Below are 12,673 nucleotides of genomic sequence, written 5' to 3'. Positions count from 1 at the left end.
AGAACCTTTCCAACAGGTTTATATAATGATTCACTACTTTGCCTACTGCTCACCCGCTGATACTGACACAGCGCGGTTGGTTGGTTTGCATCCCTCTACCAACATTCAAGTAGGAAAACAAAGTCACTCAACTTGACCAATGACTGGGTTTTTTTAGGACATTCTCATAACTATCAATACTCACTTGAGTTCTTCAGCAATATTCTCAGTAAAAGACCATCACAATGCAGAAGGGTTTCCAAAAGCAGGTTCCAATTACAACCTGGCTGGGATAAGAGCAGTTTCAACTGACCCTCCACTGTAAGTTGTCCAGCTGATGGAGTCCTTTCAAAATGCAAGATAAAGGTGGAGTAATGAAGTTAATTTATCTATGAAATTAATAGCCTTAAAGTACAGATGTAATGCTAACTCCTCTAAATGTCAGTTCCTCCCAGATTACTATGACAATGCTTTCATGCTTGTTTACTTTGGGGTTGCTCAAAAAAGGAATTACATTTAATCTCAACTAGCTAAAAGCAAATTAACATTTGGTAGCCTGCCAAATTTAAAACTGATACAAAACAACCATGCCTATAGTTCCTGGAACTGTTTCATGGAGTAAATAAAAATTACTTATGCATTTATTTTGAATACATTTATTTGTTCATTCACCAAATATGAGTACCTACTATGTGCTATAACTCTTTTCATTATTTATGGAAAGAAGTTAATGATGAGTTTTGACTACTTTGTAATATGCCATCTACACTATATAACTGCTGATAAAACTAAAGGAATTCAAAGCTTCTGTCAAGGGTCAACTATAATCTAATTATTTAATACATAAAGCCTTAAATCAACAATCAATAATTAGAACCAGTCTTAATAGTCACACTGCTGCCTACTTGGGTAATCATTTCATCAAAGAGAAATAATTCCAAGGCAAATAAGCTTCTACCTGGGAAGTTATCATCACATTTAGGTCCCCCACATTACCACAGTAATTTACCAATGAATTGGCAAGAGATAAGGAAGTAAAGTAAAAACTGAAAACTAGTAATATGATTCACTTTTTCCTTCTAAAATCTCAGTTTCGACTGGCTAAAGATCAAAACATCTGAAATCAGCTTACAACCACCACAACAAAAAAGGCAGGAAATCATCAAACTCAACTGGGTTGCAGCCATAAGCACTGTGGGACTAGTGTGGCATTGAGCAGGGAAGATGATTGAGCAATGTAAAGGTGCGAATGGGTGTAGAAAAAAGGTCAGAACAAAGAGTACTACTGAGAGAAACGATCTGCAGCATCATTTCCAGATGAAATTTACTGAGGGATGAACCATCCAGTTAACAGAGTCTAGACAAGTGGTTTTCATGGCTTGGGCCTCAATCAGCAGCATCAGCAGCATCTGAGAACTTGTCAAAAATGCACATTTCTGGGCCTCGTCAGAAATTCTGGAGGTGATCCCCAGAAACCTGTGTTTTAACAAGCTCCTTGCAGGAGATCCTGATGCCCACTAAGGTTTGAGAAGCACTGTGGAAGGCGTGCTCTCTGGAGCACAGGTAGTAGGGACAGACCCAGCTGGTGCCGTCTTTCCTGTCTCTGTGCCTTTGTGTCCATGCAGGTCCACCTTGGCTGCCACACATGCGATGAACTCCTCATAACCTTTTTCTTGTCTTCATCCTACCCATCCTTCAATTTGCAGCAAAAACATCACTTTCTCTGTGGAGTCTTCAGTAAAAATGTCTCTCCATAGTGGTTTCTCTCACTCTGAATTAAAGCACTTACAGAAACACACATTTTAGCACTTAAGTATTTCATCAAGTAAAACTTATCTCTCCACTCAGGTTCAAGCCTCAGGAGGACACTTGTTTCACATCCCCAAAGGTCCCCCCAGTGAACCAAGCACATTTAAGGGCTCTTAAATGTTAGCTGATTGACTCACATGCTCGTAAATGGGTAGGCAAACTTTTTAAAAAAGAGTAGTCTTTGCTAAAAGACGGTTTAAGCAAAAGTGAGAGGATCTGAAAATGCAAAATGAAATTTCAAAGCACCCCCACCCTTTGGCTTGCTTTGGCATTTGGAACACCTCACAGCCTTATGGTACACAGAATCCTCACCTGAACTTTGGACCAACTCAGGCTTCCCATGTAAGATTCTGCAAACATAACTTGAAATAGAGAAACTCCTTGGGCAATTGGTGTTGCAGTGTTAGCTAGGAAAACTGCCCTGGGTCAATGATGAAGAGGGAAGTGAGAGTTAACTCTCAGGCTAGAGGAATTGAGTCCATCATTTCACAAGCTCTAAATTACTTTTTTTTAGGTATTCCTAGGTTGATCTGGGTCCTGCAGTAGTTCTAAGTATGGGACCAGAGGAAGAATCCAGTAAGGGAGCCTTTTGGAAGGAAACACTAAAGCAGATCCTCATGTTGACTGTTCCTATTTCCATCCTAAACCCTAAGTGGTGAATTCTGAAACTTGCTTGGCTTTCAGTAGATGAAAAGCAGCTAGTTGTGTTGTAAGTTTTGTGTTAAAATTGACTTAGTTTTTGAACATTTCCTCCCTATACATATTTTGCATGAACTGAGTGCTGATTGAAGGATACATTTAAAGAACTGAAAGATACAGTTTGATGGAGTGTAGAAAAGGAGGGGGATTGATAAGTGACAATCTGAAGAAGGAAACAGGAGCCAGATCATGGAGGGCCTCATTAACCAAGGTGGGGATTTTGGATCCATTCGAGAGTTAAAGCAGAGGGGTTTTCTGACTTGGCTGTAGAATGGATTGGAGAATGGTTTTTGCTCAGCCCTTAGAACATGTAATATAGCAAAATAATTTGAATGTCATTTCATACCACTGTATCTGAATACCTGGTTATAAATAAAACCTCTCATTTACCAGACGGGAAACTGTTTGTTGAAATGTACCTCAATTCTTGGATCTTTAAACTTTTTACAGATTTTGAAATGTACAGTATAATGACGACTCACTATGAAGAAAAATAAAATATCACAAACATTCCTCAATCACCAAGCTCTGAGTAATAAATGCATTGAAGAGTCTGTGTTGGGCATATGGAGAAGCATATGTTCCCTCATCCTTTGAGCTGGTGGAGCTGTGAAAGTGAGATTAGCTTCACAAAAAAATGACAGAAAGGGAAATTATACACACACACACACACACACACAAACACACATACACACACATAAGTGCATCAAATATGTACATACTGAATTCTACTATAATACAATACAAAGAGGAATAACAATTTATAAATCCACTGGAACTCATAAATCTTATATTGGGAGACAGGATGAATTTATGGCTGAACTGTATTAGACTTATACTCCAATAAGTGCTACATTTCTGGGGCATGAATGGGCCTAAAGATTTTTTTCAAATCCAGGTAGTAAGGAGTGACACCATACTAGAGTTCAATCATTACTGGTTTATGAAACAAATTATTTTAATAGAATCATTGTGCAAAATCTTAGCAGTACTTCAGTGCATTTACTTTGTGAAAACTCTTTACAAGTAGTTTACTTGTAATTCTGCAATTTTTAGTATGTATTCACACTACCGTAGAATTTTTTTAATGTTAGCTGTATCAGTGCACAGCAGCCTGATTCCCAACCATGGTTGTGCTTGAGCTACAGGGCGAGAGAAAGTTCTGCCATCAGTTCAGACTGCAGTATGAGCAGCTATACTGCTCAGGCCACACGACCACAGGATGCACTAATCCTATCATATATGTATTATGCAGATGCTGTCAGATGAATAGGACATTGGAATGGACTCTGAAATGCACAGCTTGGGGATAATGCCCAGCAATGTTAGGGCACTGTCCTTCAAGATTTGATATTTATTTGAAACAAACAGCCATTAGATGGTACTATGTCCCTAAGAGATAAACTACATGAGTCCAGGAGTCAAGAATGAAAGTAGAAGAGGCCCCTCTCACAACTCTTCTTGATTATCCACTTGGAGAATTTGTATTTTTCATTCCTACAACTCCCCATAGGCTGTGTGGAGTGGAGGTTTACATTTCTGTGGTGGCGTGAGTTGGGGTGTGCACACCTCTACAGGGACCAACCATTAAGAGTTCCACTCAACCTAATGTTACAGCTGCCATCTGGTCATTTTTGGCTTCCCATACCAGCAGTATATTGGGCAAAACAAGTTTTTACACTGGCAAGGGAAATTAGCCCTAATCAATGAGAAGCTAGAGTTGCTACTGCATAAGAAAAGCAGGGAGAAGTATGTCAGGAGTTTCACCAGGCATCTCTAGATGCTCTCATGACCGGTAATAACCATAAAGACGCAACTTAAGTAACAACATTCTGATAAGGGAATGGAATCCAGGGGTTCAGCCCCTTGGGGATGAAGCGTTCAGTAACTCAACTGGGCAAACAACATCGGTGAGCAGATGTGATGGCTGAGGGTGAGGGGAAGCTAGAATAAGTGGTAGAGGAATGTAATAATGATTATCACTTACAGACTCAAGAATAACTGCAGCAAGGGATACTCTAGCTTTCTCACTAGCTCTTCTGTAATAAAACTTTTTTCTTTTTAAATAAATTTTGACTAACCATCACCTTGAAGAATCAATGACAAGATTCAGAGAACTTAACATGAATAATGAGTGGATTTCAGTGGTGCAAAGGGGCAGACTACAGCAGATGTTGTCAACACTCCGACATCCTCCTGCCCTTAGCACTCAGTTGACACTGGCCTGCCTTTTGCTGTCAGAACCTGCATTTCTTTACCTTCCAGCAAGACAGGTTGGAAATTAACACCTCCTGAAGCAGTCTTCAATCAATGGACTGATGGAAGTTGCTACATCAATACCTCAGCATCCTTACTCCTTTGGTGGGATAACTCTGAGATGTATCTTTCACACTGGCTCACAGAATTTCCCCAGAAGGCTTAAGTTCTCCTAGTAAGGTAACTTCTGTGGTAGCTGGCTTGATTACACCAATCTTTCTGTGCTGTCTGTCTTTGTCTCACTCGCTCACTTCCCTTCCAGGGTTTCCTCCACTTAGAAGATAAAGTACTTTCTCTTGAACCCTTGCCTCAGGGTCTGCTTCTTAGATATGCATGGAGACATATAGTGTTCATCTTGATCTTTGTTTCAGGAATATTGAGAGATGAGTCTATGGTCATTTAGCTAATAAGTACGGCTATTGGACTTTGAACCCAGGTCTTTCTGACTTCAAAACCCATATTCATTCCACTGCCCCATGTACTTTCCATTCAACCTAGTTGATACTTGGTGGGTACATTGTATTTACGGCATTGAGGATAATTTGGCTCTATTCAACCTCCTGATTGAGGAAACCATGTTTTTGACCCAAAATCGTTTGTGGTCTCAAGGCGATTCCCAAATTGGAGCCATGTGATTCAAGGTATCTAGGGACTGATTTCAACCAGATGGTTCCTGTCATGGATTACTGGGCCAAATTTATAACAGAGACCATAAGCTCCATGATTCAGAGAACAAAGGCAAAGACATAACTAAAGAGATACTGAAAGTAAAAGCCCTTAAGTGGGAAAACGAGACCTGAGAAGCCCCCATATTACTATACTACTCGGCTTTCCAAAACTCACCCTTCAAAATCTTTTTAGGAAAACAAGTAAAGATAATTATTTAGATCGGTTTTGTCATCTTTCTCCAGGAAGATAACCTTAGTACCTGAGAAAAAGGTTGGTGGAAGGGCAGGAACCCAAAATATTTTCTTCATCACTTTAACCAAGAGTATATAGATGATATGCAGTTTTAGCATTGAAAATGTTTTCATATATTATAATCTCTATATGTCTACAGTTAAGTCTCTATGATCTTTATAATTAAGGATGATTCAGTAAACAGAAATCAGACAGTTTACCTGTATATTTATATATATATGATTTGCCTTAATTTAAATAACTTTGTCCACTAAGGTAGATTAACAGTCTCATTTTTTTCAGAGTTGGTCATATCTACATTATCTAGCATACAACTTAAAGGGTAGGTGTCCAATTTATGAAAACCTGTATGATTTCCTGATTTTAGCAAATAAAACTTTTTCACTTGGGATGATACCATTTCCCCCAAATCACCCAAAGAAATCAGTACCCCAATCTCATAGCCCTAGCTCCATACTTAAATGTTACACAGGTTAACATATCCTACTTGTAAAAGTACATAAGAATTTTAATTTTTAAGATAATATTACATGTCAATCATCATTTTTAGACTCCCCCTAAAGTGCTTACCTACTACATGAGCCACTGGACTCTACAGAATCACTCAGCAATCCCTTTTAAGGAGGAGTTATCTTTTTACAGACTTTATTATTGGTCTCTGTCTACCATATAATAAATATCCTGTTACAAGGAGTTCCAGAAAGGTTTCCCTGGTATCACACTTCTGATAAGTATAGAGACCCAATAAGAAAGTAGTTCAATATTCTTTTCACTGCATCACACTTTTAGTAGGTTCTTTTAACATGTTGGGATAATTGATTAAAATCTGCCACTTTCTGAAATATATAGTACTTTCCTAATAGCAGTACTGAATGATCATTTAGTAAGTACTTATATGATGAGTGCCACATACTCATCTTAGCTGTTTCAAGATGGAAACAGTAGACAATGTTATTACATGCCGTTTTCAAGTAGATCTGTAAGACTGCACTGTATTTACATTTCAACTTCCTCACTAAAATATAAATTATTTCATATATGGGGAAACTAAAGCTTACATATGTCAACTAACTTTTGGACTTTGAACCCAGGTCTTTCTGACTTTAAAACCCATATTCATTCCACTGTCCCATGTACTTTCCATTAACCTAGTTGATATTTGGTGGGTACGTTGTATTTATAACATTGAGGAAAATTTGGCTCTATTCAACCTCCTGATTGAGGAAACATAACTACACAGGTCTACAAAACTCTGTCTATCTAATGTGAAAACCAATAGTTGTTTTCGATTATCTCATTGCTGGCTCCATTGCTATACTCTTATTTATATAATAACTTTAAACCATTATAGAAAAGGAAAAATATGAATAGATATCTCAGCATATCAAGTACCTAGTTCATCTGACATGTTCATTTCTTTTAAAACCACATGACTTTTTCTCTGAAAATCTTTTCAATGATCCAGATGCTTGTCCATCCACACTCTGTACATTTATATATATAGGATTTGATACTTAAGCCACTTAAGAGCTTGGGTGTAAAAAAAAGCTCTCATTACTTCACGCCTGGTTGTTGGCTCCATGTCAAAGTTCGGCACCTCATCAGAGCACAGGATCTCTAAGCTCTTCCTCAGTCCTGGGGAACAGCACATCAGCCCCAGCTAGGAGGCTAAAGCTCTTTTTTGTCCTCCTACTGAGATATTCTCTCCTAAGGATACTAGAAGCCCACCTCCTCAATAAAACCAAGCTTCCCATGCCTGAGCTTTACCACCCAGATCAAATGTTTGAAAAGAGTTAAATGTACCATTTAATATGGCAATATCCCAAACAATACTACTGTAACTCATTCGTTTTTTCACTCACCCATTCAGTCAACCAATATTTGTTGGTTGATTTCTATGTGCTAGGACATGCAGATATAATAGTAAGCAAAAAAACACTCACTATTTTTACAGAATCAAATGGAAGATATGTATATAACTTAAATGATCATACAAAAAAGACAAAATTACCATCATGAAAATTCAATGAAGGCAAACAAAAGATGCCATTAAAAGATGTAGTAAGAAGAAGTAGGATTGATAAAAATCTTCCCTACAGAAGTCACACTGGAACTGAGATATGAAGATAAGTGGACATTAATTAGGTAAAAAACAAAGAAGATATTCCAGGAAAAGGGAAAAGTGTGTGTAAAGATCCAGTGGCAGAAAGTAGCATGGCATGGCAAGGAAATGTCAAGGGGTTATACAGAGAGCAGAATCCCAGCATAGGGTGGTATCAGAAGAGGTTACAGGGATGGGTAAGTCTAGGCCAGGCTAATTTGTGTGTGTGTGTATTTAAGGACAAAAGGGAATTCATGGATGGTTTTTAAGCTGTAAGTCTGAAATGATAAAATACAGTTTTGAACATAGATTTAGGTTTGAGAAATCTCCGGCTGCAGTTTGGAGAATATTGGAAATTGGAGTCAGTAAGGTATGGGAAGAATATGAAGGGGTCATTACAGTAGTCAGGAGAGAGATAGATGATGGCCTGGATTAAGGCAAAGGTGGTGTTAAGGATAGGAGATATTAGGAATTAAAATTAATGATACTTAGTAATTGGTTGGAAATGGTAAGAGAGAAAGAGGGGAGGTACTCAGGTTGCCTCCTATTTGTACAATTGCATGGAGTAACCATAGCTGAAATAGGAAATAATTGAAGAAGATCAATTTGGAGGGAAATATTCTAAGTCTGGTTTGGGTCATGGTCTCTTTGAGGTATTTTTATGATCTCCAGGTGGAAACCTCAAGAAGGTATGCATGTATGGCTGGCACCCATGGATATATGGGTTCATAGTCTTAGGAATAGTTAAAATTAGAGATAAAATTTGGGAGCACGTAGGGAATACATGAAGCCATAGGCATGTATAACTTCACTAGAAAGAGCTGTAAGATAGAATGCTAAACACATTCAATATTAAATGGCCAGGCCAAAGTAGATGAACCTGCAAAGGAGACAGGGAAACAGCAACAAGAAAGGAAGAAAGAAATTGGGGGAATACCTCAGGAGGAAATCAGGATCCTGCATTCTTAAAATAGAGGAAGTGGATGATGGTGCTGTATTGCTGTATTCTGTTGTCAAGTAGGTCACTAAGATTGAATTCCTCACCAATATGTAACTGCTGAGGAAAGGGACTTCGTCTCAAACTCCATTGCCTATCTCTTCCTGCACAATTAACACCTAGCACAGTGCCTCACTTGGTGAAAAAGATGTAAATGCATTTATTGAAAGAATGAATGAACACATCTTGGTGAACTGGATAAAAGGAAAGACCACATAGCCTATAATATAATGAAGCCAAAGGTAGCTTAATATATTTAGGGAGACAAAAAGTATATAAATCTAAAACAGGATTATATTGAGTAAAAGCACAATAGGAACAAAAGCATAGTGGGAAAAAGTATCCACAGCGCAGAATGGACTGGCCACGAATCAAAATATCATGTCGTCATCATAAAAGAAAACGAGCAGTGTAAAACGAATGGGCTGTTTACTCATACGGATTATGCCTTTGGACTCAGTGTGTTGTTATGACCTGCTTAGCTAAGGAGGACCTCAAAAATATTTGGAGATATTTAAAGAACCATGAAAAGATGAAAGTCTGGATGATAATAAAAAGCAGTATAATGCAACATTATAAATGATGAAGATAGTATTCTTTCTTGAAGACTTATATGCAAGCATAGTATGACATCATGGTATTAACCTTGAAATTAAGATATTCTCCACATGCCTTAGTTTAATCTAGCATGAAACTGATTACCCTTTCTAAATAAACTGACATTGTTAGCCACTGCTAGCAATAATGAATACAGTACATTTTACTTAGTGCTTTGAAAATATATTTATTTTCTCTAAAGCAAACTCTTCTAAACGCTATTCTAGGGGTTCTGGAGAACATGATAAATTTTATTTTTACCAATTTCTGTACTTCATAGGCTTTCTCTAGTGGTCTTACAGACAAATTTATAGTTCATCTGTTTATGTATTTGTAACTTTTATTTTAAATCCTAACTTCATGTACTGATCCTTGCTCTGTTTCTTCCTTCTCACTTACTCTTAGCTCATTATCTTAATATATTTAATACTGTTAGAAGCTGACTTTCAAAAAAATGCACAGGTGTAAATAAATGAGCGAACAGTTGAAGACATGACTAAGATCCTTGTTTCACTCACCTCTCCTTTCAACCTCATCCTTTACGAAAAGAAAGGCCTAATATATTTTTAATTTGTCACCATCAAACTCATGCAATGCCCCCAACAGGTCATCTTAGAGGCTAAAAGGTAACTAAAGGAGTTATGAAGGCAACTTCAAGGTGAAAACCACACAGAAACAGCTGATATATGTGTGGGAAATGGATGGAAAGGTGGAGACCTTTAAAGTCATATGATGGTGGTCTAGGAATTCCCACTGTAATGTTTGGCAAACACACATCAATAACTTGAGTTATTTTGAAATGACTTTTATTGCTACCCTGGTTTCCTGACTATACCTCTGCTTTGAACAAGCCGGATCATAAATCACATGGATCATGTCTTTCTAAGCAGATTATATGGACCTGTTAGAGCATACCTGTCAGAAGGAACTGCACTCAGTGTAGGGGGGCTCATACTGTTTCTTACATGGAGAACTTAGGAAGGCAAGGGAAAAAACCAAAGACATTCTGGGAGAGAAAATTGCACAGCCTCTGAAGCTGAGAATGAGCAATCACTAAGTTAAAAGAACACAACACCTGTGCCTGTTTTTTTTTTTTTTCTGTACAAGTGACAAATACATTTCTTTTTATTTGTTTTAAAGTTTTCTCCATTGTATTTCAGTAACTGGAGAATTTTATTTCATTTTATTCCACTGCTGGTCACAGTTTGAGCCCTACACACACACTCCTTCTCTTTCACCTCAAAGAGAGCTCCTTTGTATATAGTCATACACTACTCACTGGTGTAAAGATCAGGCTGGATCTACTCCCAGATCTTCTTAGGACTCAACTCCTTGTCAGGCTCTCCAGGAAAAGGATCAAGAGTAACTGAGTCACCTTTCTCTGGGGAACTAGCACCATTACTGAGATCCTATTCCGCTCATCATTGTAGGTGTCAGGTTACAAAGCAATATCACCACCCTATTTTACACCTGTTCAAGGGGAACAGGATTTACCAGGCCACTGACAACTTTCTTGGGACTGTTTCTCCAACATCGACTTCTTCTGCTTATGAAGAATTTGCATCAGGCAGAGATGTTTTATAGCAGAGATGATACAACCAAGTTCAAGATCCAGACTGGAAGCCTCTACTGGCTTTGAGTCAGCACTTCTTGCTATGGATTGCTGTTTTCTCCTTTTCCTCTCCTTCCTTTTCAGTTTTCTCTTTCCCCTTCTTTTCTTCTCCTCCTCCTCCTTTTATCTGTTTTTTAGCACCAGTAGACATGGTTGTTTTTGATATAGACTGAATCACATTTTCAGAAACCGTAGTAACATAGTTAGCTTGCAGTGGAGTACCAAACGGGAATGGTATTATTTGTTTCACTCCATTTTCAGTTTCTGCCTGAATTAGCTCTTGTTTCAATTCTTCAATTTCTTTCTTCAAGTTAGCATTTTCAACTCGAAGTTTCTCCTCTTCTCTCAAAGTTGCCTGCAAAACTGCTTTCTCCGTAAGAAAAGCAACTTGCGAAGATGGCGGCATGAGTAGGACAGTGGGAATCTCCTCCCAAAAACATATATATTTTTGAAAATACAACAAATACAACTAATCCTAAAAGAGAGACCAGAAGACACAGGACAACAGCCAGACTACATCCACACCTGAGAGAACCCAGAGCCTGGTGAAAGGGGTAAGATACAAGCCATGGCCCAGCGGGACCCGAGGCCCCTCACCCCACCTCCAGGCGGAAAGAGAGGAGTCAGAGCGGGGAGGGAGAGGGAGCCAAGGACTGCTAAACACCCAGCCCCAGCCATCAGCCCACAGCGCAGACACAGTGTATGCGTGGGGTGCTGGATACTAGGGAAACAAGGCAGCAAGACCTTTGAGCAGGTCCTGAAGCTAGCGCCCCTGTGACAAAGAAAAGCGAGTGCTTTTTGAAAGTCTTTAAGGGACAGGGACGCCATGGCTGGATGGAAGCATCCCGGGTCACAGTCCAGCAGCTGGAAATTCCAGGGAACTCCAGGAGCACTAAGCCCCTGGGCAATAGCTCTGAGACCCCTCACAAAGGTAAACAGTCAAACACCCCGCATCCACTATCACTCCGGGGCCCCGCCATAGCAGAGCAGCAGCCTGAGGCTGGCCACGCCCTCAGCAAGGGAGCTTCCTCCATACCTGCCAGGCAAGATACAGAGACCCAGTCTACATGCAATTGCCCAACACAAGCCACTAGGGGTTGTAGTTGTCCCAGTAAAGAAAGGCCAGGAGCCAAGTGGAAAGAGGCTTGACTTTCCCAGCTGATAGATGTGTCAATAGCACTCCACTGCACCTATCAACATGAAAAGGCAAAAAAATTGCTCCAGACAAGACTATCCCAGACAGCTTCGACATCTTCTACATCTTCCCCTGAGAAGGAACCTGGGGAGATAGATTTAACCAGTCTTCCTGAAAAAGAATTCAAAACAAAAGCCATAACCATGCTGATGGACTTCCAGAGAAATATGCAAGAACTAAGGAGGGAGAATACAGAAATAAAACAAGCTCTGGAAGGATTTCAAAACAGAGTGGATGAGATGCAAGAGACCATTAATGGACTATAAAACAGAGAACAGGAATGCAGTGAAGCTGATGCAGAGAGAGATTAAAGGATCTCCAGGAATGAAAAATTTTAAGAGAGCTGAGTGACCAATCAAAACAGAACAATATCTGCATTATAGGGGTACCAGAAGAAGAAGAGAGAGAAAAAGGGATAGAAAGTGTCTTTGAAGAAATAATTGCTGAAAACTTTTCCAAACTAGGGGAGGAATTGGCCTCTCAGACCACAGAGGTACACAGAACTCC

General features: G+C 39.1%; 1 protein-coding gene and 1 pseudogene across 4 annotated transcripts in view; both read right to left on the bottom strand.

Moving 5' to 3' along the window:
- Nucleotides 1-12,673, bottom strand: part of KIAA0825 (KIAA0825 ortholog) — a 400,739-nt gene that overhangs the window by 239,285 nt on the left and 148,781 nt on the right. For all 4 annotated transcript variants that reach the window (XR_012130162.1, XM_073233937.1, XM_073233922.1 and 1 more), the window contains exon 14: nucleotides 185-324. Coding sequence is in view for 3 of the 4 variants with exons in the window: in XM_073233937.1 (XP_073090038.1) it covers nucleotides 185-324 (140 nt within the window). In the remaining variant the exon portion in view is untranslated. The remainder of the gene's footprint in view (nucleotides 1-184; nucleotides 325-12,673) is intronic.
- On the bottom strand, nucleotides 9,469-11,377 carry LOC108385807 (aminoacyl tRNA synthase complex-interacting multifunctional protein 1 pseudogene; annotated as a pseudogene).

Source organism: Manis javanica, chromosome 1 (assembly GCF_040802235.1).
Source record: "Manis javanica isolate MJ-LG chromosome 1, MJ_LKY, whole genome shotgun sequence".
Classification (NCBI taxonomy): domain Eukaryota; kingdom Metazoa; phylum Chordata; class Mammalia; order Pholidota; family Manidae; genus Manis; species Manis javanica.
Note: the sequence above shows the minus strand (reverse complement) of the source record. Positions and strands in the feature narration are given on the sequence as shown.